The 27344-nt window shown below is 50.7% G+C and overlaps 6 protein-coding genes and 1 pseudogene across 7 annotated transcripts, besides 1 other annotated feature; 3 read left to right on the top strand and 4 right to left on the bottom strand.

Moving 5' to 3' along the window:
• Positions 1-560: 560 nt before the first annotated feature.
• Positions 561-2297, top strand: NCS57_01199600 (GMC-OxRdtase-N domain-containing protein; the record flags this gene model as incomplete). Its single annotated transcript, XM_053061682.1, has 1 exon — positions 561-2297. The coding sequence occupies one exon, from the start codon at positions 561-563 to the stop codon at positions 2295-2297; it is 1737 nt and encodes a 578-aa protein (XP_052908210.1).
• An 821-nt stretch (positions 2298-3118) lies between these two features.
• Positions 3119-4451, top strand: NCS57_01199500 (annotated as a pseudogene). Its single transcript has 2 exons — positions 3119-3238; positions 3288-4451.
• Positions 3119-4451: a sequence feature.
• Positions 4452-4920: 469 nt separating this feature from the next.
• Positions 4921-6447, top strand: NCS57_01199400 (uncharacterized protein; the record flags this gene model as incomplete). Its single annotated transcript, XM_053061681.1, has 1 exon — positions 4921-6447. The coding sequence occupies one exon, from the start codon at positions 4921-4923 to the stop codon at positions 6445-6447; it is 1527 nt and encodes a 508-aa protein (XP_052908209.1).
• A 214-nt stretch (positions 6448-6661) lies between these two features.
• NCS57_01199300 (uncharacterized protein) lies at positions 6662-10522 on the bottom strand (the record flags this gene model as incomplete). Its single annotated transcript, XM_053061680.1, has 10 exons — positions 6662-6750; positions 6798-6906; positions 6958-7068; positions 7142-7477; positions 7526-7740; positions 7798-8323; positions 8389-8538; positions 8588-8722; positions 8783-8797; positions 8846-10522. The coding sequence occupies 10 exons, from the start codon at positions 10520-10522 to the stop codon at positions 6662-6664; spliced, it is 3363 nt and encodes a 1120-aa protein (XP_052908208.1).
• Positions 10523-11364: 842 nt separating this feature from the next.
• NCS57_01199200 (uncharacterized protein) lies at positions 11365-13641 on the bottom strand (the record flags this gene model as incomplete). Its single annotated transcript, XM_053061679.1, has 1 exon — positions 11365-13641. The coding sequence occupies one exon, from the start codon at positions 13639-13641 to the stop codon at positions 11365-11367; it is 2277 nt and encodes a 758-aa protein (XP_052908207.1).
• Positions 13642-15122: 1481 nt separating this feature from the next.
• On the bottom strand, positions 15123-16067 carry NCS57_01199100 (NmrA domain-containing protein; the record flags this gene model as incomplete). Its single annotated transcript, XM_053061678.1, has 1 exon — positions 15123-16067. One exon carries the CDS (start codon positions 16065-16067, stop codon positions 15123-15125), a length of 945 nt encoding a protein of 314 aa, XP_052908206.1.
• An 812-nt stretch (positions 16068-16879) lies between these two features.
• NCS57_01199000 (AAA-12 domain-containing protein) lies at positions 16880-17158 on the bottom strand (the record flags this gene model as incomplete). The annotated part of the gene is made up of 2 exons (XM_053061677.1): positions 16880-16971; positions 17032-17158. The coding sequence occupies 2 exons, from the start codon at positions 17156-17158 to the stop codon at positions 16880-16882; spliced, it is 219 nt and encodes a 72-aa protein (XP_052908205.1).
• Between the last annotated feature and the right edge of the window lie 10186 nt (positions 17159-27344).

Raw genomic sequence — 27344 nt, 5'->3', positions numbered from 1 at the left:
TCGGCAGGTCGAAGGCCGATGAATGCCAATCAAAAGACGGGCCCCCATTCGGCATCGCCGGATTGTGGATAAACAGCCCGTCAAAGGCGGGGGCGGTTATCCGGCTCCCCGCTACGGGCCATACGTCTTACCGATGCCGAGATAACAAACAAGCAGAAACTTGGCTTGAGTTCAGACTATGCATCAATTGAGGAGCTGAGACGGCATCATGATGAAACTCTACGTTGAGCTGAACACAAATTACTACCGCACATGTAAGCGAGCTTCAAGATGGTTGGAGAATGTAAACATGGACCACTGGTTTGGGAAGGACTATCTACCCAATTGCTCTTCTCGAAGCTATCCACCCCGCATTCTTTGCAACGGCAGTTACGTGGAGGGTTGATTTCATGCTGATGTAGTAGCTGAGATAGGTATGTGAAGTGAGGGGTTGAGATGTCGAGAGCTTGAGAGCTCGAGAAGCAAGATAAAAGACGGGCAGAGGACCTCACCTCAACTGACCTTCCATTATCAGATCAACCAATACAGCACAAACAACTCTCAAACATTCATCATTAATCATGGTCAAGAACGGCTCTCACTTTGACTTTGTCGTCGTTGGAGGCGGCACAGCCGGCAATGTCGTCGCCGGCCGCCTTGCCGAGAACCCCAACGTGAGCATCCTCGTCGTCGAAGCCGGCATCGGTAACCCGCAAGATGTCCACGAAATCACTACGCCCTCAGCTGCCATGGGTCTTCGTGGTAGCAAGCACGACTGGGCTTACAAGACTACCATGGTCAAACGCGACGACTATGAGCGTATCGAGAAGCCCAATACTCGCGGCAAGGCTCTTGGTGGAAGTTCATCTCTGAACTACTTCACCTGGGTTCCTGGTTGTAAACCCACCTTTGACCGGTGGGAGGAGTACGGCGGCAAGGAATGGACTTGGGATCCTCTCGTTCCATATCTTCGCAAGAGTGCCACCTACCACGATGATCTTGGCCTCTATTCCAAGGATCTCCAGAAGCTTGGCAAGGGCGGACCCCTTCCCATCTCTCATGCGGAGCTTCTGGACGATCTCCAGCCCTTCCGTGAGCTCCTCACTGAGGCCTGGAAGGACCGTGGTGGTACTTTGACTGAGAACATCTACGATGGTGAGATGATTGGCCTCACTCACTGCGTGGACACTATTTATAAGGGTCAGCGCTCTGGAAGTTTCTTGTTCGTCAAGAACAAGCCCAATATTACTATCCTCCCCGAGGTCCACTCCAAGAAGCTCATCATTGACCAAGCGAGTCGCGAGTGCAAGGGCGTCACTGTCATTGACTCGTCTGGTGCCGAGCTGAGCTTCTACGCCACCCGCGAAGTCATCCTCTCCCAGGGTGTCTTTGAGAGCCCCAAGCTTCTTATGCTCAGCGGCATCGGTCCCAAGAATGAGCTTTCCAAGCATGGAATCACCACACTCGTCGATTCTCGACACGTCGGTCAGAACTTGCTTGACCACCCCGGCGTTCCTTTCGTGCTCAAGGTCAAGGATGGCTATGGTATGGACGACCACCTGCTTCGCGCGGGACCCAAGCATGACGGCGCCTTGTCCGCCTTCAGCAAAGGCCACGCCGGACCCATGGGATCGGGTCTTCTCGAGATGGTGGGCTTCCCCAGAATCGACAGCTATCTCGAGAAGGATGCGCAATACAGGGAGCGCAAAGCCAACAACGGCGGAAAGGACCCCTTCTGCCCCGAAGGCCAGCCCCATTTTGAGCTCGACTTTGTCGCCATGTTCGGCAGCGCCTTTCAGTGGCACTACCCAACCCCCAAGAGTGGCTGCTATCTGAGCGTCGTCGTCGATCTCGTCCGTCCAGTCTCGGACCCCGGCGAGGTGACGCTTAACTCTGCTGATCCCCTCGTTCAACCCAACATCAACCTCAACTTCTTCGCCGACGACCTCGACATCATTGGCATGAGGGAGGGTATCCGGTTCAGCTACGATGTTTTGACAAAGGGCAAAGGTTTCAAGGACATCGTTTTGGCCGAGTACCCTTGGGAGATGCCTCTTGACAACGACGAGGAGATGCACCGTGCTGTCCTGGACCGTTGCCAGACTGCCTTCCATCCTTGCGGAACTGCGCGTCTCTCCAAGAACATTGATCAGGGCGTCGTGGACCCGAAGCTTAAGGTGCATGGCATCTCAAAGCTTCGTGTTATTGACGCGTCTGTCATGCCTGTTATTCCGGATTGCCGAATTCAGAACTCGGTGTACATGGTAGGTGAAAAGGGTGCGGACCTGATCAAGGCAGAGCACAAGGATCTGTACTAGGTTTCACCTATGAACGTATTGTGCTCCTGGGATCAGCTCAGTAAGCTTCCATAGCAGAAATATCTATAATTAAAATATATTGGAGTTCTCAAGTCCAACTCAACAGAATCGAGAAATCCGCCGTTGAGACCTTCCGGTGTGTTTGCGTGTAAGAACTCTAGCACACCTGCAGACCGACAGAAGAACGCGGCCTTGGTCTTCCTGGTTTTGTGCCGCCATTTTTGAGCACTCTCTGCGAATCCCAAAACAAGAAAATAACAATGGCAAAAAAAACATACTTAATACTAATGGAGATCATCTCGGGAAAATAGCTCTAAACGCCCTGGCTTCCTCTTAATACCGCGACGAAGATGATGAAGGTGGAGCTCTCACCAGCTTCTGGCTCTTTTTAGTGTAGCCTACCCTATACCTAAGATGACTTAACACGTTTTCCCCCCAACTCATCGGTTTTTCCTGGACTATCCCTGTCTTGGGATATCTACGGGAATTTAGGGGTTAACTAATGGTTTCACACATGCTAATACTGGCCAACCCTCATGCTATGCAGCCATCGGTTTCTCAGTTTTCAACGCAGCTTTGAGAGATCAACACCAGGAACGGTAGGATCTGACGCTAATGATCCTTGGCGTCCGGAAGCCCCGGATTGAGACAGGGGACCTTGGGTGATGATTGGTTGCTGAGACCTCCAGCTCGCGTTCGCGTTCGCGTTGCTCGGGTTCATCAACGCCTGGACCTTGATAAGCTGATTGTCTCCCTTTAAAACGAGGTTCGGTACGAGACCGAGCTCTACTGTCACCACATTCACGCTTTTCGTGCCAGTTGAATCATTCTTTCTTGAGTCTCGATTTGTCGGCGCCAATATGCAACAAGCCAGATCCACTCGTGCGGGATACAAGAAATCCCGAAATGGCTGCACGAGATGCAAGAAGAGACGGGTCAAGGTCAGTTGCCCTGCAAGGCCGGTTTAGAGAATCGTCTGACTGGCTATAGTGCGACGAGGAAGTTCCATGCTCGGCCTGCGTGAGACACAAGGTCCCATGTAGCCTTGCATCTCCCGATGGCGAGCATGAAGGTATTCACATACCTGACCGATCTCTCCATCCACCCAATAATGGCTCTTCTGGCTTCAACTTTTCTTCCTTGCTCTCTGGGTCTTTGTTTGAAAGTCCTCGAGAAGACGCAGATTGCTGGGTTGCCAACGTTGAGCTCATGTTTCATTACTCAACCGTCACGTATAAAACGCTGTGCTTCTCAGACCAAGTCGTGTCAACGTTTCTGCACGACATGCCTCGCGAGGCTCTCTCTCATCCATACTTTCTGCGAGAGATTTTATCACTCTCAGCCTATCACCTGGCTTATCTTCATCCTGAAAAAAGGCAGTCGTATGTTCTGCTGGCCTCCAAGCACCATGACCTGGCTGTTAGGGGCATCAGAGAAGTCCTGTCGGGGCCCATAACGTCGGCAAACTGCCATGCACTATACGCCGCCGCGATATTCATCGTTATCAACAAATTTGCCGCTTTTCCTAGTTGCGAGGACTATCAAGCACATGGCTGCTTGATGCCGATTCAAGCGCTGGTTGAGATGTTTTCACTTGTCAACGGCATCAGCGCTCTCCTGATGTCCTCAGAAGGAAAAAGTATCCTCAATGGGCCGCTAAAGGACTTTTTCAGCAGGTGTATTTGTCCTCAGCCGCCGACCGAACTGTTCCAGGGGCTCTTGACCCGTGTACCCGAGCTCAAGGTCCGGGCAGAGTCGGACGCTCTGGACCCGAAGGCGAAACTCATTTTGATCACGACCCTTCAGTCTTTTGCCGAATGCCTAGAAGATACAATTAATCGCCCAACCGTATCGTGTCCACCAGAGATGCGTGTCCAGTTCATGTGGCCCATGATGGTCTCGCGTGACTTTCTCGAGTTGGCGGGCTCAGGACACCCGTTGGCTCTAGTGACTCTAGCGTATTACGACACGATATTGTCTTGGGGAGAGTCTAGATATTGGTTCTTCGAGGGCTGGGCACAGCCATTGATGGAAGCTATTATAGAAAAGGTTCGAGGTTCTGAGTGGGAAGACCTTGTGAGTTGGCCGGCGAGCATCGTTTTGAAGGGAAAGGAGGCGCCTCTGGACGCAATGGGGATTCCTGGAATAGTATGAGCTTGGACTTTTCTTTACCTGTACGGCTTGTTATTTCAAGATGAGCCTGTATCAATATGAAGGTTAATAAGACTGGAGACGCATGCCAGACAAGGTCAGTCCTGGCTCTTGGAGGCCGTCACCGGCTAAATATATACTCGCCCACAATTGTACCCTCAAGTCAACTTCCTTGACCCCCATGACCCCATTACTTGGCACCCACTGCTTAATTCCTCTTTGAGAATCCATGACACAGCCTACACTATTATTTCCTATTCAGGAAATAGTGAGTCCATTCACTGACGAACCGGAGTCGCGGACCGACGATCCGACGGGCGGGGGAATATCGGATCTCTGGTCCAACCGTTGATGCCTCGGGTACACCAGATGATTCTCTTATATTGTCGACAGACCGCACTTGAGTCCTTTTTGTCCTTTTCTCCTCATTTCTATCTTTTCTGAAAGAAACGACATTGTCTTTGTTCCAAATATGGCATCTACAAACCTCGCTTGGCGTCAGGTCAGTCCTGGAGTGTGGAGTCGCTCCATCGATGAGATAGAGAAGTTCTACGCCACTATGGTGGTTCTCTACGAAGCCAGTGGCCGCATGTTCTTTGGCATGACCGGACATGTTTCCCTCTCTATCAAGATTCCCGAGGGTACTTCCCAAGAGCAGGCCGAGGGTGCTGTCGACAAGGCCTTGAGAAAGGCTTGGCTTGCTCTGAGATATGCTCATCCCGCCCTTGCTGCCAAGGTCACCGAGAATGTCAAAACAGGCGAATGGACAAAGACCTACCGTCAGTTTGAAGATGAAGTGGATAAGGATGCTTGGCTTGAAAAGACTCTTGTACACATCTCGACTGGTCAAACTGGCAACGAGTGGGCCAACTCCGATCCTCCCGCTCCCAAGGTCCCAACCATGTTTGTCCTTGATCTTCCTGCTGACGGGACTTCCACTGTTCGACGCGATCTAGTCTTTCGCTCACCTCACGACATTATTGATGGAATCGGAACGCTGATGATGCTCAACAACTTTATCACTCGCGCTGCCGAGGCTTATGAGAAGGGCGACTCTTTCGAGATTCCTGTCTTTGATGGCTCTGAGAGCGCAAATCTCAGTCCTTCGTATCGACTGGCTGCCCAGGTTCCCTCTGAACTGAACGAGGCCCAGAAGAAGAGGATTGAAGAAATCACCGCCCAAAAGGCAGCTGTTGCCTCTGATCCAGGCGTTGAACATCTCGCTCTTCCGTTCAACAGTGGTCCTCTGCTGCCTGGTCGTCATCAGCGCCTTGCTCTCACTCTCTCCCAAGAGGAGACGAAGCGTCTTATCACAGCTTGCAAGGCTGTTGGAGCTACTCCGACACATGTGTTCCATGCCGCTGCTGCCATGGTCATGCGAGACGTCCAGGAGCCTCCTTCGGAGACGAAGCGTGTCCGGTACATCAACTACATTCTGCGCAATGAGCGAGACAAATGTACTGAGCCGTACAACACTACTCTTCACTCGGCATCCGTCTATCACTCGGTCTCGGGTCAGAGTCTCATCGTTGATATGGACTTGCCGGCCGCTGGCACCAAGATCGACCCCAAGCAGCGCCAGGAGGAATTCCTGTCTGTTCTGGAGAACATGAAAGATTTTTACCACACCGTTAAGGAGGACAAAGAGCACTACATCCTCACGCCCACCTTATGGACTCTGGGCACGCCAACCCTTCCTCCTTCTCCTCGGCCTCTCCCTGTGCCTCCTCCCAATGCTCATCCGTCCGTGTCCATCTCAAGCATGGGCCGCACCGATGCCATCGTTGCTCCAGAGACAGGGGCTTTCAGCACCCAAGACCCTTGGGTGACTGGTGAGGAGCTTGGAAACGGACTGGGACTGTTCCTGGGCACTTCTCGTGGGGAATTGTGTTTGAGTGCTGCGTATAATGATGCGTGGCATACGGCGGATGAGGTACAGCAGTATTTAGACCGTTGTAAGGAGGTGGTGTACTGGGGCTTGAGTATCGATGTTGCTTAGGAAGATGGATTGAATCATTAGCGTGATTTTCCTTACTGTCCCTCGTTCAAGATTGTGGGAGTGGTAGCTGATGAGGAATGGATGCTTTGCAGATCGCGTTGAAGCAAGTGTTTATTACTGTGTCAATAACAAGTAGCGTACCCCCGAAGCGAGATAAGATTGATGAAGGCCTTCCATTACTCCAAATTACGCCGTAGTGTACATCAGTAGTCTGTTACTTGGACTTCTTCTTCTCTGTCTGGTGGTAGTAGATTACCAATACTAGCAAGCCCAGTGGAATAAGTGTGCTAATCTCACCGACAACTAGACGAATGTTAGTAGATAATGCACTAAACATGAAGAATACTTACCCATTCTCCAGCTTAGCCATCCAGAAGTTAATCTTAACTCTCCCTCCTCGTTGTGTGGGAACCCGCTTGTGTTGATAGCAAAAAGGCTGGTCAAGAACGAGAGGGGAGTCTGGACTGTTAGACCCGTCGATCAATAGTGTTTCAAGGGCTCTGAACTTACAAAGATGACTGTGACGATGGTGAATGGAAGGATGATAAAGTTCATGAATCGTGCAGCCTCGGCTTCTTTGAGGGATGCTTGGGCTTGCATCGCCTGGATGATGTTACTCAGCTGGAAAAGGTTAGTATCAACCAGATAACAGGATGTCAAGTCTTGCAAGTCAGTGCGAGACAACACAACTTACTCCTTCAAGCGTCGTAGATGCATCCCTGTCCATCCGCTGCGTCCTCTGGATCAACGTCTCAAGACCAGTGTCATGCACAAAGCTCTCCCTCAAGACCTTTCGTGTGTCTTTCGTAAGAGTTGGCTGCCCTGGGAGTCTGGACGGCCAGAGAATCTCTGCGACATCCTTGACCACTTTGAGCTGCGTCTCAAAGAGTTGGCGAAGGAGACGAAGCTCATCTCGGATGTCCTTGACTCGCCAAGTGGAGTCGGCAGCTTGTCGGATGATGGTGTTTACTTCGCTGGGACTCCAGTCGCTTGTTGTAAAGTTCTTGAAGAACTTGGCCTCCTCGTCTGTCTGTAGCCCAAGTCAGCAGAGCGGTGTTAGTGGTGGCAAGGATAGTACCTCATAGCCGATTTGGCCCTCGAAGATGTCGAGAACATGCTCGCCAAGTCCAGCCCACTTGAACTCATTGACGAGCGTCACTGCCTCGAAGACAATACGCTTGATTAGGTCGCTTGGCGTTCGAAGAGTATCCAAGTTGCCTTGGCGAATCGTCTCGAACAGATCATCCGCCATTGTCTCATTCTTGCGGGCTGGTATCGCAGTAATGATTGTGTCTGTTTGCCAGTATGAGCGTCGAGAGACTGAAAAGGAACGTGATGGCAAGAACTTACTGTCATCCAACTTCCAAAGCCAGAGCTGACGAACCATCAACCAGCTCAGAGAGAGATCCTGCTGGATCTTCTTAGCCTTGTCTTTGTTTGCCCTTCTCTTGTTGCGCCTCTCGACATGTCCATTGTCAGCTGGCAGGAATGGCAGGGTTGCCGGCTTCTTTGCCTTTTCCAGGGTCGTGCGGACTTTCGTCTTTCCCTTTCTTTGCATCCGAGACCACAACCACTTGATAAAAGCCCATTTAGGTATCTCTTCCACTTGGACTTCCTTTCGAGACTTCTGATTCGTCTTGTCGATGCGGTCTTTCAGCCATCGGTATACGACTTGCTGATCTTTGGTACGCAGCGTGTTGTCTCTTTGCTCAACGTGGTTGGCTGTCTGGTCCAGTGTCTGGGGTCGTTGTGCTCCAAGCATTCCAGTGAAGGGGGAGTATGTCCTCTCGAGTTGTTCATATCTTTTGCGGAGGATCTCGCCTTTGTCTGTTTCTGTTTCTGGGTCGTGAAGGGTCTCGATATCCAGAAATGGTATCTGTAAACAGATTAGCAATTCTCATTGATTGTCAGGCAGAGGGTGTGGCTTGCCACCAGTGATACCATGCTACTCGGCTTGATGAAGCATTCTGCATTTGCCCACGATATCCTCTTTTCAGGTCCAAGTGATGGTTTGGTAGTCTTCTCCGACTTTGCTGGCGTCTTTTCATCCCCTGCAGGCCGATTCACTTTCGGACTTGGCTTCTCGGCGACCTGTACAACAGGTAAGCAAAGCTACGGGACTGAACATTGTCTCTCTTACCCGCGCATGTGGCTTTCTGACTCGAGAACAGAGGTCGTTAGTCTCTCGAACTCTGATGTTGCTTTCAAAAAACTGCCACGCCTGAGCATCAACCTCAGAACCATCAGAGGTCCTGATATTAGTGATGAGAAAGTCCTAGCATAAGTCAATCAGCATCATAAGGATAGGAGGATCATATGATTTGGGTGAGTCTACCTTGATCCAAGTCATCTACTCCATGTTAGTGCTGTGCTATTCTCCAAGTTCAGGCAAACTTACGTTGTTTGAGTTGAAGTTGATCCATCTCCAAGAACTGTCCCTGACATTCTTCTTGAACTGATCCTCTGTTAGTTCAACCCGTATGCTCTCCTCCCTCCTGCCCTCCAGTCCCCTTTCTCGCTGACTGTCGTCTCGTGGGGACTCCGGTGTCTTCTCAATGCTGATATCCGCATCTTCCTTCACCAACCGCCCCCAGACCTCTGATGCGAAATTAGCCTCGCAGTCCGCGAGAAAGGATGTGCCTCCATCGGCTGACTCCTCGATAGAAGATCCGTCGTGGGTGCTCTCTCTTTCTGACTCCTCTTGAGCAGAATCATCTTCCAATCGCTTACTATCACTCTTCTTGCGATATAAAACGTGAGACACCTTGATCCCGGTGGGAGTCCAAGACATCGAGGTGCTTCCATCAGGCTTCGGCTTGAGCCCCGCCCATTGGTATCTGAAATAGACGGGAAAGTTGTCGCAGATCCTCCTGATATCTTCAGAGTATTCGGCTGGCTTCTGAGGCACATTCCCAGCAGTCTTGCGTCTCAAGGGTGCCTTTTGAAGAAACGAAAGGTTCTCGGCAAAGAACTTTTTGTCCTCTTCGTTCAGGCCGCCTCGCTTGAACAGCTCTCGAGGTGTCTCTTCGTTGTCATTGAGGCAGTCCAGCTCTGCTCCTCGCTCAAGGAGCATCTGGATGACTGTGTGATTCCGCTTCCTGCATGCGTCATGTAACGGAGAGTTTCCTGTATTCGTTAGAAGTGGTTCAACGACGTAATAAGGTATTATGAGCGTACCGTCGTTATCTTGGGTATTGAACTCGGCATCTGCGTCGAGAAGTCGTTCTAGGCAGCGCTTTGACTCTTTGCCAATGTCTTGCACAATCAGCTGATGCAGCGGTGTCTGCAGACTGTCATTCAGAGCGTCGACATTCGGTCCGTACTGAAGTATCGCATCAAGAATTCTTAGCATAACGCCGTCTTCAACAGGCTCACTCGCCATCCCCGAAATTTGATGCAACACTGTGAACATCTTCGAGTCTCCAAGGTTGATGTAATGCGAGGGCGCCATGAAGGGATGTTGGAGGATCCGCGATACGAGGTTGGCTTTCTTCTGAGCCACCGCCTGGAAGAGTGCTGTTCGTTTGTTTTTGGAGGATTGAAATGTGAGGTCGATCTTGTGGTTCCTGAGGAGATACTCTGCATCGTTGTCGTGCCCTCGGCAAATGGCGATGAACAAGATGGAGCATCGACCTTCAACATCTGACAAAGGTCCAACCCTCTCTTGGGGAGACAAGTTTCGATACGTATTTGATGCCGCTTTCCGCAAGACCTCGATATCGTCGTCCATGCCTTCTCCCTCCGGTCCTAGGGTCGCCTCAATCTCCTTTTCAAGATCCACCAGGCGATTAGACTTGGGGCCTGCCTCAGGATCATCCGAGAAGGTCTTCCCTGTAGCTGGCACCACCTCTCTCTCAAGTATTACCGGAGCAGGCTCTTCAGAAGTGTCGTCGAGACGTTGGAGGATGCTCTGGATCGCGCCATCTTGACACTGAGTGGCTGCCAGCCACATCCACGAGCGGAGTTTTACCTTGAGCTTTGACGGGGCTGGGTCTTGGCTGTCTGAGATCGGGGGCTCTTCGTTCAGGAAAGACAGTGCGCGAGAGCCCGTCAATAGAGGCGAAAGCAAACCCATGGCCCGTATTCGCACTTCGTCGACACTTTGGAGGCGATTTTTCGTATAGAGAAAAGAACTCGAGGACACAGGTCCGGGGGAGGATCCTTATAATCTTGTTGACCAGGCTGCTGACGAGTCACATCGCGGCTGGCATGCCCTTGTTGGCTCTGCCCTTGAATGCACCAATCAGCTGCAACTATGGCAACCAGGACCTCATGTTTCTCACCCAGGGTGGCTTTCAGCTGAATCCTACTGTACTTTTTGGAGTGTGTATGGTAAGCCCAACGGTGGGTAGCATTAGACGCCTCGGCGCTTAGCCTGCGGATTTCGCAACCAGGCTCGCAGACTTGGTCCCTTTGGATCATATTTACTGAAGCCAAACGCCCTTCCTTGGTTGATACCACAAACCTACCGTGCCTAGGTCTTGTTACCTAGTTGCAAGCAGCTCAGTCGGCTAGAGAGAAACCTCGGCCAAGGACAGGTTACGCAGCCTCGGCGGCATGTCATCGTCTCGTCCAGTGCTTATGGTTGCCTGTAGGGGTGACAGTACATCTTTCTGATTTGTCCAGATTCGCTCACGGTTGCCTTGAGACGCAACACCACGAGATCATCCTTGCACATCTATCCAAGCAACCCCAATCTTCTTTCGCGTGGTGGTGCACCCCCAAGTGAGGCAGAGTGATCTCTATGTTGGCATCAAAAGATGTCCAAGCCCGAGATGCAAGCGTCTCAAGCTGTGATTATGGTTGTGAACTTGGCGATGGCTTCAAAAGAAGAGATAGGCCACAGTACCGAGGAACACAGTCAGTGGCACATGCCGGCATCAAAGCCCAAAACCCAATTACAGAAATACCATTGTCTCAATAGCTACTTGCAGACGCGAAACTTGCAACACTGCTCGCTCTTCCCACCGAGACTGGCGACGGTGATCTTTTCTTGTGCATCGGGGACGATGGGGCAGGTCTCGCGCGGGGGCTCGCGCGTCGGCGCCGAATCGGGAATAGGGGGGGAGAACGTGCCTCGAGAGCTCTTAAGACTGAGCGGGGATCCGCGCGTCGACGCCGAATCGCGAATCGGAGAGAACGTGCCTCGAGAGCTCTTAGGAGGCCACTGAGGTCTCGGCGGGGATTCATGAACTCAGAGAACGTGGTGCTCCGGGGAATGTCTTCTTTCAGCAGCACGAAACGGTCCCAGAGCTCTGTGTCGTCGAGACATTCGAAGAGTGTGGGCGAATCCTCATCCACTGTCTTTGCGGCCTTGAGATGCGTTGCGAGACTTGAAAGAACATAAAATAACAAAGAAGGCCAGTCTTCAAGCTGGCGGGAGACATATGCTGGGGAAAGGAGAGAGTTTGCGTATTGGATCGAGGGAGCAGCTTCGGTTGCTGGGTTCGTTGGTATGTTTCCCGCTGCTATCCAGCTGGCAACTATTGTGTGAGTTTCAGCCGTTGGAATCATGCTCAAGTGCTCAGAAAATGTTTTCACCCGACCGTTTGTCGTGTCCTGTGCCGGATTCCTCTCGGGGGCGAGAGAAGACTCATTTTCGCTGTCAACATTCTGTGCTGGACCAGTCTCTGATGGCTCCTGCTCGGATAAGAAGATGGATTCCTGTTTCCGATAGGTCCTCCTCGCATCAATCAGCTTATCCAACTCCGAGATACTGATGTAGTTAAAGCATGTAATCGCTATTGTGACGTGGCAGCTGCCAACCGGGTTGCGCGCAGCTGAAGCGTCCAGCAAGCGGAATCCACCACCTTCGAGGAAGAATTCCCTCACTGATTGATGAATGACTTGCACAATACGAGTCTCTCCCTGCTCTAAGTCAAGTGATCCCGCTCCAGCGCGAATCGATAGATTTCCTTCGTCCTCTAATGGTACCTCCTCTGATCGTGAAGCACTCACTTCTAGCAAGCCTCCTGAGAGGGCTTTGATCTCCCTCTCAAGCTGATTGTCGCTCTCGGTGTAGTTCACAGACCCGCGCCACTCCTTCAGAGACTCTGGAACAGGCTCTTTTATAAATGCGAGCACATGGTGCCATTGATGAAGCCTCAAAGGTGCTGTTGACATGAGAGCCCACTGAAATACCCTTAGAGCGACTGTCCGCGACTCTGGACTAACGGACGCCACCATCATTGTGAACAAGTGCTCTAGTTCCCAGGGCATTGAATCGATGTGTCGGAGCAAAAGCTCAAGGCTGTTGCCTTGGTCGTATTTGGCAAGAAGGCTGTCCATAGTCAGGGTCACCCAGAGAAAGATGCCGCGGGCGTTGTCTATCATCTTGTTTCGCAGTTTAGGCTCCCAATGTGATTCTGACCTTGAAATTCTGGCACTCAATCTTTGATTGACATATGTTGAAATGTCTCCTTTGTTGAGATCTTCGGCAATCAGCTCCGAGGCCGAGCAAAGGGATGTTTGCGGGTAGTGTCGACTAGACAGACACACTCGCACACGGCCATTGTTATCGCCGCTGGATAACTGCCCCCAGAATTCCGCGTGGGATCTCGAAGCAGAAGATCCAAGTTCGTCGAGGCCGTCGATAAAAAAAATTGTCTTTTTCCCTGCTGCATGACCAATGGTCGAGTTGAGTAGGCTCTTGAGCACTGGTTCCCTCCATATCACCTCTGCGTGCCTCGACATCCTGGCCCCCTCGTTCAGCTCCATCCAAGTCTGTACCGCTTCTTGAAGTTGAGCCGGATAGTGTGGTAAGATTTGGTGTAGAAGGGACCGAAAGATGCCGATCGAGGAATGCTCCAGTGGCTCGCCCTTTGCGCTGACGAAGGCGCCGGCAACACAATATTCAGAACCGTTGAGGGACGACTTGGCATGACGAAAAGCCTGCTTCATCAATGTCGACTTTCCGGCTCCCGGTTTCCCCTTGAGCCAGAGGATACAGGGTCGTTCTTTGAGATCGCGGTCGAAGAGCCAGTGGGAGTACGTCTCGTTTTTGATTAGCCAGTGTCCTGTTTGAGGTGCAGGATCCTCAATGAGCTGGCGAGGGCGATGCATGTGGGGGAACTGGATAGATTTGAGACAAGCGGCTTGCTGAGCAGTCAACTCTTGACCGCCAGTCGCATTAAACATGCTCGAGTTAGCCGCAACAGGCTGGCCAGTACGGTGATCATGAGTCGTGCTGACCATTGTGCTGGTCGAAATTGCAAGATATACCGATCTCAGCTCTCCCACGACCTTGACAAAGTTTGGGTCTTCCCGTCCAGAATATCTGCACATCTCCATATGGTTGGCCTGGAGTGTCTCGGCATGTTCTCGCTGGTCCCCTATCAACGAGGATGTGTCTGGCACAACCTTGTTTCCTAATACACCAAGATTGATTTTGGTCATAGGGTATCCTTCTTGGAATGTCTTGACTTGAAAGCCGTGTTTGAACCAAAGCCCCGAGAATGCTTCCTGCGAGCGTTCGAGATCTGTCGTCTTAAGGCCGAGAGTATCAAGGATTGCCGAGTTCGTTTGAAAGCGCAAACCACTAAGAACGGATTTAGCCCAGGCGCCAAGCGCGGATAGATCCGGGCTGCCGCGGTGAGGTGTGCCTAGGAATATGACGGCGGCAGTAGACTTGACTATATTGCTGAGTTCATCAGGGTGGGAGGTCGAAGACAATGCCAGCATCTCACTCAATAGTTAGTCCTCATTCCTCATCTTGGCTTAGGTAGTCTCCAGTCACCTCTTTGACAACAATTCCGCCAAGGCTATGTGCTAAAAAGATTAGAGGGCGATCTTTGGTATGGCTTCTCCCGAGCGCGAATAAGAAGTCCTTGCTGTGCGAAAAGACACTGTTTTTGTTCGTTGACCCAGACGTATACTTGGTGATCTTGGTGTCGTATCCGTAAGTGAGGATGCGGGCATTCGGACAGTCTTCGGGTAGCAAATCGCGAGGCCAGAAAAGCGTTGGAACTGGTGTCTTAGGCTTGGAGGCGTTTCTCAGCCCTCGTTTTCCTGAGGCCCGTTTCATCAAGCTTGTGACACTGCGAAGAACCTGTTGTCGCCTTGACGCGATCATATCTCCATCTGGCTGCAGATCAGTGGGTAAATCTGCCACTGCGTCGGGCATAAGAGGAGAAGTCCATGTCTTGTACGCATGACCTTTCAAGCCATGGATGATGACAATACTGCAGGCACATCTGTCAGCGTAGTCGTCCAGTGCCCTTGCGCAGTCACTCAGTCGCTCACTCAACTGCTGGTTCTTGGTTATTGGGCTCGTAGATGGGGAATAATCCCGTAGGTGGACCCGGATCCGCCATCTTGAGGACGCTCCAGACATTCAAGGAAGATTCCTGGTCAGAAATTGAGGCTGAAAAGTGAGTGAAGAGGGGAATGAGGCTGTTCTAGAATCAGGCTGCGCCATTCATGACCGTGAATAGGCACGTGACACTAGAGCCCGATTGGTATTTAATAAGCTCAGCTGAAGCCAAAATCTAGTACTGATATCTAGGAATGGATTATAGGCACCCATGGTAGAAGGAGTGGGAATGGTGATCCTTGGTGACCTTAAGAACCCTGATTTCTATATATCCAGAGTTTAAGCTATCTTCGCACCGGGGCCTTTCATTTCTATCTGCCTTGAGGTAGGTTTGAGTTTATAGGCTCGAAAGACGTCATCTTCCCTACTGGATGAAAGCCTTGAACGCCTCAGCAGGCGTGAGCTTCAGTAGATCCAACTCCAGCATCTCCTTGCTCGTCGTCGAGGTCGAACACTTTCCTTCCCAGCTCGCATCCAAAGAGTGCACAATCGACTTCATAATAGACTGAAATTCTGAAGGTGCCGCCATAACCATGTGATCAATAAAAGACGTATCCTTATAAACAACGTTTTCGACCTTGGTGCCAATGGCTTGTTCAACCAATTCGACAACCTGCTTGCCGGTGATGTCCTCTGGTCCGTTCAAGACGTACTTTGCCTTGTTGTGTCGGCTTGGATCCTCCTCGGCCAACAAGTGAGCGGCGATAGCCCCGACCTCGTTAGCATCAATAGGAGCGACAGGCGCATCCTCGTTTGACATTAGCCTCAGAATACCCTGCTTTCCGGTCTCTCGGAAATCTTTGACGAACTGCACCCCAGTGTTGAGGAAGAGCGGAGTGAAGGCATTGGGCTGCAGCGAAGTCCACTGCATAGCACTAAACTCTGGCGAGGCCAGCAAGCTTTCGATCGCCCAGTGTGTTCGTGAGTAGTACGCCAGACTGTCAGGGCGCACGTTTGCAGCCGTGGTCGAGATGCGAACGACATACTTGACGCCTGCTTTGAGAGCGGCAACATGGAATGTTGACTCTTCGGAAAACTGGGTTGGCAGCACGTGTGATGCTATAAATGCCCTGACGACATTGTTTTTGCGAAGCCAATCGGCTGTTACCTCTGTCCAGGCCATCTCCACGACCTCGACGTTTGGCAGCTTGGACAACTGCTTGGCTGCATCTCCGTTGGCGGAACGGGTGAGGGCGAGGATCTTGTAGCCAGAGAGAAAGCTCTTGGAATCGATAAATCGTGACAGGGTTTCGGTAGTGTTTCGGCCAGTGTTGCCTGTGGCACCAGCGATGAGGATTGTGGGAGACATGTCTGCAGAGTTGATGGGAGTAAAGAGTAGACAGTGTTGGGTGGGTGATGCAAGCGGTTGTTGGTGGTGTACTCGATGTCCATGTGCAGCACGACCCCTTTTTATAGCCAGCCGCTGAAACGAGAAAAACCCGTGGGTAACGTTAAACGTTTGTAGATTACAAAAATACTTGCCTATGCGATCATTCGAGAGAGCGAGAAAGTCCGCAAGCCCGCTCCAAGTCCGCATACTCCAAGTCCGCCACCCGCACCTACTACGTCAGCGAAGTTACGCACCTGGGTCAGGGGGGAACGAGACAGTGTGAACATGTCAGCCAAGCCTCCCCTAAGAATGGTTCATAAAATGCAATGAGAAGAAATAAATAATCTCTAAAGTATTACCTTCATTATGGCAATACTTTACGCATTTTACTCTGTTTTAGACATACTCCTTGACGCTAATTAAGAGGAGTTGCCTAAGCCTTTTTAATGTTCTGGCGTTTAAGCTGGCTTGATAAATGTGGTTTTAATGCTGCCGTGGGTATGCTAATTATTGTGTTCTTTGATATTGTGCTCGAAGACCTTTCTTAGAGAGGTCATCGATACGATCAACTTTGGGTTATCAGTTATTTTTTGACTTTCGTTTCAAGCACACAAACATCCAATAGCAGCAAACGGCGTGTAATATATAAAGAACATGCCACTTAGCTGGTACGAGAGCTATTAACATATGCGATTGGCAACTATCTGATAAACCAGAGCGTGGAGAAGGTTACAGGATGACCATGAACTTGAGCCCACACGGCTAACTATCTACTCATCAGTCTTCTCAGCTCATACCGTGATAACCCGGTTACTCTCCCATAGAGCTTGTTGTGCACTGCGGAGAACGGTGGCATTCACCCACGAGACCTCCCCGTTGGCTCCTATGACTTTAAACTTGTCCCGACTGACGTGGTCATGCCGCCTACCTTTGTTTCTCTCACCATCAAGCATTCCGGTAACGTGAATGTCCCCAACAATGATCAAGCCGCTTCTGTGGCGGCTGAGCATTACGTTGAGGTGATGTTCATCGGTCATCATACCGGGACCGGCTTGCTTCGTTGTAGCCATGATGGCTACGACGATTTCGCTCTCTTGACCCTGAAAGGGGTAGATAGTCTTGGCGGGCTTCATTGAAGCGATAGCAGCGTACTTGGGACCTCTTTGGACACTCTTGATCACATCCACGTTGGCTGTATACGGCGTGATAATGGCAATCTGGGAAGGGTGCACTCTGCCAGCAGTGCTCGAGCCGAAATCCAAAATGAATTCCAGCGCGACAATGACTTGATCCCTGTTACTCTTGGACTTTGTAATGGGGTCGATGTGGCAATACGAGTTCTCGCAGTGGATGAAGATGGGTAGAAGCAGCCGCCGTCCTTCCAAATGAGGTTGAAAAAACTCCCAATACGAGATTCGAAGCTAATAAAGCGACAGGAAGAAGGTTGATGACCTTTGAGGTTACTACGGTGGTGCGGTAGTGCGGTGGTGCGGTGGCTGCCTCCGTCGTGATGAGGTGGTGTTGCGGCGGAAGAAGAAAAAGAGGACATAGGAAGTAAAGTTGAGAAGAACAGAGGTCGCACAGACGCGACATAATTTTTTTTTAGTACGTAAAACCGGATTTCGACTGCGTCATTAATAGCAGTGCAAACGGACGGCCACGAACAAAAACAATACAATAACGACGAACACTGACGAAGCTCGAGCACGCTAAAACACAACTCGTTTCCTGCTTTGAATAGAGCTGCTACTGAAGTCAAGTTGAGAGACCCGGAGCTCAATCGTATTTAATAAGCCACATCGTGCTCCCCGTAGTACTATAAGCGCGCGGTATCAGCTTAGGAGCACGGAGTGTGTCGAAATGTTCATTTGTTCGTTCAACGCGAACACTTCAGTCCTGACCCTGTTCCTTTTACGTTCGACAAAGAATCTGAACACAGGGCTTCATCAAGTCCGTTTGAAACCCTGACCGACTGGCATCATCTCCGAAAGCTGGGAGGGACACCATCATGGTCTTGTAGCAGTATGAGCTGAGGATCCGATGCACACGCACCAGAGAGGATGAGATTAGATGAGAAGATGCTATTAACTGTTAAGAGCTTTTATTATAGCAGTCTAAGACTTAGGATACCCTGATAAAAGTAACTAGATAACTCCTCCTAGACTAACCCTATCTTCCTAATGATAAGGATGCCCTCCTTGACGACCAACCAGTGTCCCACTACATGCAACTCACTGCCATGACACTAGGTATCACTACCTCAGAAAGCATATACACCAGGCTGGACTCCTCCTTTCTCACGTGTTATCATACACCCCGAAGCAAAAGCTCATCAACTTTCTCTAGGGGCGACTGGACCTGATCTCTGAGGAAATCAAGCGAGTTCCAAACGGAGAAGTCGACATACTAGCAATGGCAAAACCATCGAGTCCCATACGAGCAAGGCTCTTCCTTCAGATGTGGCGGGATTTGGATATTCCGGCATAACTGCCCAGCCGATGACCGCTTGATGATACCGATGGAATTTAGGTACTTCCGGACGAAGTCCTCCCTCGGCTCAACTCATCGAACCTAGGTATGCTTCGCTTCCGGGAAACCTTATCAATATTTGATACTTTTCAAGATGTTGAGTTGTAGTGTTTCTCAACGGAGTTTTGATGCGTATGTCTGTCAATAACTGTGTTCAAACTTCTTCGCCATTGTGGCTCATGACTTCTTTTGGAGGGACCACCAAGTTCACAAGGAACTACAATCCAGTACGCTCGGTCGGGCTGTGTTCAAGCTGAACACCAGTGATATCTTGTTGCAGAATGGATGTGGAGAAAGCAGGGATACTGAGAAGTGCTACCTGAGGAACGATGTTGATGCAGGAGTCGGCTGATCTCGTTCCAGTTTCACAATCAGCTTGGGTGACCAAGGAATGGGGCCTCTACTTGATATCCAATGCGGAGAAATTTGGGGTTTCAATTGTGTTCTGTCACTTCCCATAGTCTGTGGGACATAGCGGAGGATCGAAACGTGCAACTCTGACACTCCCTATATGATGCTGAGATAGAAGACTACAATCACATAAGTTAATTCACGATACCGCTCTATCTACAAGTGAGACTCTAAGAGTAAGGCCGAGAAATAGTAGAGAAAATGGGAGGGAGGATGAATTATACAGCGTCTGAGACGCCCCAGAAGTAAAGTCAATCCAAGAGGAGTCGCCCTGAGCTTGACGTCAACTTTGATTCAGTCCCTCTAAAACTTATTTAATGGCTGCTTCGGCCTCAATGTTCAGCTGGGGGCAATCACGCAACCTCTATCAGTGGTGTGTGGTAGTCTGGACAGTCCCCTCTCTCTCAGCTCACCCACCACACTGAAACGCCTCCAAATGTGCTCAATCACATAACCAATACACGTTAAGCACACCCAATTTGTTGGAATAGGGGTTGTGGTTTTGCAAACTTGGAGCTGGAAGAGCTTCGGTGGAGTCTACCCCTTTTTCTAGCTGTCCTGTTGATCACCCTTTGTGTGGACCTTTGGGATGCAACGGTTAGGTACGGACATCCGTGCATCCAAGGGTGAATGTGTGTCCAATGCTCATAGTCTCGGATTCCCTTCCTAGCTAGGCAAGGGCGTTGAGGTTTAGTATCAGCCACCTCCTCAGCCTTGAGCTGATCTCAATTGTTCAACTGTGACACCTTCCGTGCCCTGCCGATTACATTAAGAAAGAGAAACCATTGGCCATATCCATCGAGCCACATTCATTTGGGGCACACTTTTCCGGCGGCCTGGGGGTCTGTGCAAAGCGTTACATCTCACAATGCTACCCTCCGGATATGTTGTCAGAAACGACTCATATGAAGCAGCACCCTCGCAGCTCAACGCGTGACAATATCAAGGGGCCGACTTTGGTCTCTCCATGATTAAAAAATCGAGAGATGCCTATCGGCAGACAAGAGCCCCATGGAAAACTAGCCCCGAGGGACTCTAGACTCCAGCGACGTATTCAATCACGATCGATAAAAATCAGGGGGATGGACCCGAACCCCCCTAACTCGAAACTCGGCCGAAGCGGGGCCGGTGTTCTGCTGATCATCTTCTGTTACCTACCAATTCAGAACTAGGAAACGCCACAAAGTGTGGGAATTTGTAACGGTTGGCGGCTCAGTTGTGGCCAGCATCGCCAACCTCGGCATACTCCGCACACCAAAGCGTGGTGTAACCCACACCACCTTGGCGCAGGCTAGTGAGTTGTTAGTGATAGCAGCTTCTCTGATTAAATGTTGATGTTCCTCGTCTCGAGGCTCCAACGTGTATACCGGCACCTATCAGCTGTACTTGTCGACGTTCAGCAAACTTGCAAACATGGACGCCGAAAGTCGAGAGACCCGCGGCCATGAGCTCTTTGGACTGAACACCTTTTCCGGCATCGCGGTTCTGCTCACAATGCTGCTTCGTTGTTATACGCGTGCCGCAATCATCAAGGCGTTTGGACTGGATGACTGGCTTATGGTATTGGCAACTGTATGCATCAGCCATGAACATCAGACGATCCTATGCTAACCGGACAAAAAAGGCCTTTTTTGGCATCTACTGCTGCACATCGAACTCGGGCGTCTATTACGGAACGGGGCAACATATGGCAAACTTGAAAGATGCCGATATTAAAAAAGCAATGATGGTGGGTGCACCCTCAATAGTTGCCTTCTCCTTGTGCAAAGTGAACAGAAAACTCACCTGCGACAGTACTGGTGGTTCTGCTACCTCTTTTACAGCCTCACCATGATCAGCTCCAAGCTCTCCATTGCTTGGTTTCTCCTCCGACTTACCGCCAGAAGGATCCAGTCGTGGGTGATTTACTGTGCCTCGCTACTATCAGTGCTGGCAGGAATCGTCTTCTTTTTTGTTTCACTCTTTCAGTGTAAACCGATATCTTTCTTTTGGGACAAAGATCAGCCCGGAACTTGCATCAAGGTCGACGTTATCATTGCGCTAGCATATCTATACAGCGCTTTCAGCGTTCTCACAGACTTCACTTTCGCCCTTCTTCCTGGGTTCCTTATCTGGAACCTCAAGCTCAACAAGCGCACAAAGCTCGCTCTCATCGCCCTCATTACGATGGGCTGCGTGTACGTCTACAAGTCTTAGTTCTCTACCTGAGTTTTCTAACGGCAGTCACTCAGTGCAAGCTCCGCCCTCCTTGTTCGTTTTGGGTACCTCATGCGTTTTAGAGATCCGGATTTCCTGTGTAAGCACGTACGTTTTTCCATCAATGGCGTAGTCAACTCACAGCTTCCCCAGGGGCTACCTTTGACATTGCGATCTGGTCCACAGTAGAGATGGGTTTGGCCATCATTGCAGGGAGTCTAGCGACACTGCGACCATTAGCCAAGATGTTAAGGTGGAAGCTAGGCCTTACCTCTCTTGCCTCTCGTGGGAACTCGACCAACCGAGGTGTGTACGGCGCAACTGGACCATTAAATCAGGTTCCTAGCAGGGTCGAAAATGCCGGGCAAAGCGATCAGAACGTCTACGTACTGTCTGAATTCTCCCAGGACTCGCAACACCTGGAACCAGGCCTACCAAGACATCTTGGAATTCAAGCTACTGTGTGCGCTGACTTTCTACGAGGGAAACGGATATCTAGGGGAGGTCGCCAGCAGTCCGATAATGAGAGTCAAGAACAGTTACACAGACCGAGGCCGAAAGAGCCTTATGCTGTGTTGATTGTGGACTGCCCTGAACGTCGTGACAAAGGAGATGAAGGGGGGTTTTAATATTTACGTGAGGAAGATGAAGCATGAATCTATTTTCCTTCTTGAGATCTATTGACGGTCTAGCTGCATAGACGCGACTTCTACTGCCAATTGATCGCTTATCTCAAATGAAAGACCGGCGGTCTGTAGGCCGATGACTGGCACCAAGTCGACATTATCAGCCATCATGCAGTCTCAAGGGCCCACGACGTTCTTTGGTTTCATGTCGTCCTGGCAGTAAGTATGTTTATGACAGGAATAGCCGTACTTCACTGTCTGGGGTCGACACCAAGCCGATGGAGTAGCGATGTGGTTTCTTGGAAATAGTCGGTTGTTGATGTCGCATTATGCGATAGATTGCTAACGGACTTTGCCGGCGCCCGCAAGGAAAAGTCTTGATCATCGAGCGAAATGAAGACCTGGAACCAGTTCCATGCTTCGCCGCCCCTTGTCCTTGTGATTGCGTGCCAGATATCACACTGGCCTTTCCCCGGATAACGGCAATCCCTGACTGTCGATCATGAGTGGGCACGGGTAGAGCGCCCGAGTAAACGGTCGGCCTTAAATGCAGGGCGAAAGGCGAGACAATTGATGCGCCACGTGGTAGGGTAGGTCAGGGGAGGTTCAATCCGAGACTGGTACAGACTTGGGCTCGGTGTCCAGAACCCGAGAGACGTCGTTTTTGTCTGACTGTATGAAGAGATGAGGACATTTTCTAATGGCTGCTTCCAGAAGGAGTGGTCTGGACTAGCACCTTAGGGTCCGGCTCCCCGCTATATCCTCCCCCGTGCATTGCTAGCGGCTTATCTGTGCTAAAGCGACCAGCCGTAAGTAGTCATGCTGATGCGTACTCATTGGGCATGCTACGATCGTGGTGTGTTGAAAATGTGACATGGGGCGGCCATAATGGCCAAGTTCTAGGGACGATGACTTCTGGGCCAGGGGCGTGTGTGCCATGCCAAGGAGAATGGCCGCATCGGTATCTAGAAGAAGCCTCGGCAAGATGTCGCTCGCCTTAAAAGGCGATGCGGGGGAGAACGAACTAGTGCCTGTTTGAACCGGCTAACGCGCAGGGCCCGACAAAAGGTGACCGGGATATGGTGTGAAGGCTGCACAGCTGAGCGGGCTAACGTTGGTGGTGGTTCGTGTGTTTGTTCTCCCCACGGGGACTGGATTTTGAAACCCCATTGCTACGGCATTCCTAGCGGCTGAACGAAAGAAAGTATGACCTAATGATACCGGCTCGGCTTAATGCTACCCAAGACTCCTCCGGGCTAGTAGTTTAGCATGGCTTTTCCGGCAGAGTCAAAGCTGCTGCGTGCGATAGCGCCAAACAGGGTTGAGACAGGTCAACCCTGGCTTACTCTTTGATGGGTCATGTTGTGGCTGCCTCATGGCGGTTTTCCCCTCTCCTGAACTAACCTTCGCAAGAAGGCTGGCTAGGGGCACTGTCAAATAATATTTCATCCAATATGTAATGTGCAAGATAATTCCCTGACACTTACCCAGCTTGGAAGTTTGCCCCGAGTTGGATGGATCATGCAGACGAGCGTTCTGAAATAGTGTGGATGTGAGGGCGTCTCGAAGAGTCGTTGTCAAGTTCTCCAATCGGCTGTCTGAGGCATTACGGATAAATTGACGCCAGCCTCCATATTTAATCTATCTTGGGTCTTCAGTCTCTAACCCCGGAGCTTGTTTTCGAATTATAGCTGCTATTTCTATCTGCCCTTCTATACTCCCAACTTCAAGCGAATAACTACTTTTCGTTCCATCTTTGACTTCCACCAAATTGTCCAAATTTTTAAGAAGTCGGCCCTTTAGCCATGGTCGATAACCGTGGTCCCCAACTCGAGGGTGTCATCGCCCTTTTCCTGGCTACTAGCATTGTGTGTGTCGGGCTGAGGGCCTATGTTCGAGTCGCCATGCTCAGGTCCTTTAACTTGGATGATTATCTTGCAGTTGGGACGCTGGTGAAACCATCTTTTGAACTCCGTATCCCGTTCCTGCTCTAACTTGGGTGAAGATATTCTTCATTATATTTTGTGGCTTCGCTCTCCAGGCCATCAATTTCGGCGCTGGGCGTCGCCTAAATGCTGTCCAAAAGCAGTACGTGCCCAAGATCCTCAAGGCAAGTCAAAGCAATCATCCTCTCCAACCGCTCAGTCTTTTTAACTAGCAATATCGTACAGTGCAGGTGGTTCGGCGAATTCTTCTACGTCATCACCTCAGTGTTTGTCAAATATACAGCCGGCATCTTCCTGCTCCGTATCATATCGGATCGGTGGCAGAAGATGCTGATATGGACTGTCCTTGGTGTAATCCTCGTTTTTAACATCTTTTACCTTTCTATTGTTGTCTTCCAATGTTCTCCGCCGAACTACTACTGGACTCGTCTTGTGGCCTCTGGAAGAGGACACTGCTTGCCGAAGCCATTTATATCCAACACAGCATACGTCGGTTCTGCCATTAACGCATGGGCGGACTGGATGCTTGGTCTCTTGCCTATTTATGTTGTGTGGAAGCTGACACTTAAGATACGGGATAAGCTGCTGGTGGCGGGTATCCTAGCCTTAGGATCGATGTGAGTAAGCCTTCATCTTCTCACTTTCACCTCCTTTTATCCAACTAGTCCTTGCGGTGCTGTCGACACTGACTACTGGATAAGTGCCTGTTGTGCGACTATCGTACGTATGGTCTACGTCTGGCAACTCACAGACGCCGAAGATTTCCTCTATGAGTTCACCGACATCGCCATCTGGAGCACCGTCGAGAATGGCCTCGGCCTCACAGCGGTGTGCATGGCGACGCTGCGGCCTTTGATCCGGAGTCTGAAATCACTCTATCGTGGGAATATGAACGAAGCTCATCCGACACAAAACGGGGCGATCAATTTATCTAGAACGGTGTTCCAACACCGCGGGATTCCTATTGACTCGTACCCAGATGTAATAAATGACCCTCGACGTGGAAATACGAGGCACGGCAGTGACCGAGAGGGGCAGTCTGACATCGGGGAATGTGAGGAAGGTAGATTTAAAAGGGTCCCCCGGGGAATTTTCTAGGTATTAGGCTTCTATCGCATGCGCATCGCTATGGAATAAAAGCCCTCGTGGGAGATGGCTCGTATGAGTATTCAGACCCCGAACTTGCAGTCAGTAGTTATCCATCCTCCGTCTCTCAATGTGTCATAGCTTCGTCATATGGCCTCCAGGCGGCAGAAACTCAAACCACTAAAAGCTCCTTCTGGTATTGAACGTCACTCTGTGCTTGAGCAGGATCCTACGTGATAGAAGTGCACAATAATACCTAAACGTGAGAGGCCCCCAGCCTTGGAACCCTGCCAACCGGTCGAAGATAGTTGCCTGTACCGATCCTCCTAGTTTTAGATTGTCGCAAGTCATGCCATAATCAGCAAAATGATCTAATATGTCTGGCAAGGTGAGGAATCTTGTTTGGAAAACCGGATGTGTTCGGGTCTCGGCACAGTCTACCCTATAGCTCATCCCAGGATCAGCCTAAAAAGTGACGTCTGGCAACATGGCAATCAAAAGCTGTGTGAAACGGGGAGCGAAAAGCCCAGCAGACACCATTGCCTATTTTTTACCGGTCAACCTCAGCATAGGCGGATTGAATGCTTAGCGGCATCGCTGATAGTAGTGACGGTGACACGTGACCACCTCAGCCTTCATGCCTCAGGATAAATATCCTTTTTTTTTTCTTTTTCTTTGGCTTTTGTCATAAGCAACACGTATCGGCTTTTGAAGTTGGGACCGTGCCGTCAGTGTCATCAGTGTGACGTGGCATTCAGCTTGTTGAGTCCAGCCCCCATCGTGTGGCCCTGCCTAGGGTATGCGAGACTTGCCGTGATAATGTCAGGGTGGTTGCGTGTCAATAGGACTCCCAAGCGGCGTAGGATTTGTCAAGGTGGTGGGCCAATAAGAATGGTAGGGCGTTTTCCAAATGCACTGCACCATTTGACAGTATAAAAAGATCCTTTGTCCTCTGGGGTTCGTCCATGACCAGCAAATTGTAGCTCCAAGCGGGCAAGAAATTACGACCAGACCTGTCACCGATGTGAGATCCATACAGCTCACTGTTTGGGTCAAGGTCCCCAAGAGGATCCGGAATCGACGAAATTGACGAGCGCGCGTCGCCTCTCCCTCCGCGCCTAAACTCGTTCACGCCACAGTTCTCACAACCCCAATTCCAGCAGCTAGGGAGCCTTTATTATTATAGTCTATAATTCGCGTTCTTTAATAGGCCTGGGGTCATCCTCGCATGTCGGAGTCGTAACTGTATTCTTTGCTATTGTGGCTGATGACTTCTTTTGAAAGAGTCACAGAGTTCACAACGTCGGGGCCGTGAACGAGAGAAGTGTGAAGGGGAGCCCTCAACCAGCTTGGTGTGCTATCGGCGCAGGGTTTCAGTCGAGTCTGTCTTGGTCGAGAAGTTTCGGTCTCTTGTTCTTTAAGTGTTGGGCGGCGTGAGGTTGCCCTTCACCGTCAGTTTCCCGTACCGAATGATGTTTCCGCGGCAAAGTTTACTACTCCGTTTTGAAGTAAATTTCATTCGCATTGTCACCTCATCCGGGTGCGCCGCGTGTTTGAGCGGCCCGGCTCGGTGGCCAGGCATGAATGCTGGTGAATCCAACCAGTGCTGAAAGAATCTTGTCATCAGGGAGGTTGTGTCGTTCTTAAAGGAGTCGTTTGGTTCACTTCGTCGGGGCGTCGAGTTCCATACGTTCGACTATCCTTGGACATCGTACCGCCATTTTGAAAGCGAATCTTCTGAATCGAGCATCGCCCTTGCAGATCGAGTTTGCCGCAATCAGACGTGATTGAAAAGAGTGCAGTGGCAATGAGCTTGACAATGTTTTGTCAGCTCGGCTTATCGGGTTGCGAACAAGACAATACGGGCATGGATCTGACTCGGTGGTTGGCCCCCGTTCGTTCTGGACTGAGCCGCAGCCTCAGGCCAGCTTCTTGAGAACAATTCCACCAAACAAAACAATCGGTCAAAAGATGAGGGGCGATCTTTGCGATATCTCTCCCATGGGCGAACAAACTCTTTGTCGTGTGAGTGACGCTCTGTTGGAACAGACAATCGCTGGTGGCGACCTCGATATCGCATCCGTACGTGGAAACGCGGACAATCTTCGGGGAGCCAATCGGGCGGCTACAAAACGGTCTCGGGACTATCAGGTATCTGGGCCTGGGTACTTTGTTCGGTCTCGCTTGCTTTGATCGGTTCCCTCAATGTCGTGGCTTCGAAGGATCTGTTCGTGTCTTGGCGCGTCCGCTTATTGTCCATCCATCTGACTGGAAATCGTCGGTCATCGAGTGCTGGGTGGAAATCGAGAGGGTCGTTCGTGTCTTATCGGCGTGGGATTTCGTGCCGAGAATGATCCCGATGCTGCCACCGCCCGTCGTGATAACGTATCCTTGCGCGCGCGCCCGCTGGTGCTGGTTCTTTTGTAGGCGAGAAGTCATCTGCAGTCAGGCTGGGAATCCAT

Source organism: Fusarium keratoplasticum, chromosome 10 (assembly GCF_025433545.1).
Source record: "Fusarium keratoplasticum isolate Fu6.1 chromosome 10, whole genome shotgun sequence".
NCBI classification, from domain to species: Eukaryota; Fungi; Ascomycota; class Sordariomycetes; order Hypocreales; family Nectriaceae; genus Fusarium; species Fusarium keratoplasticum.
The sequence above is the reverse complement of the archived record's forward strand: the minus strand, read 5'-3'. Positions and strand labels throughout refer to the sequence as shown.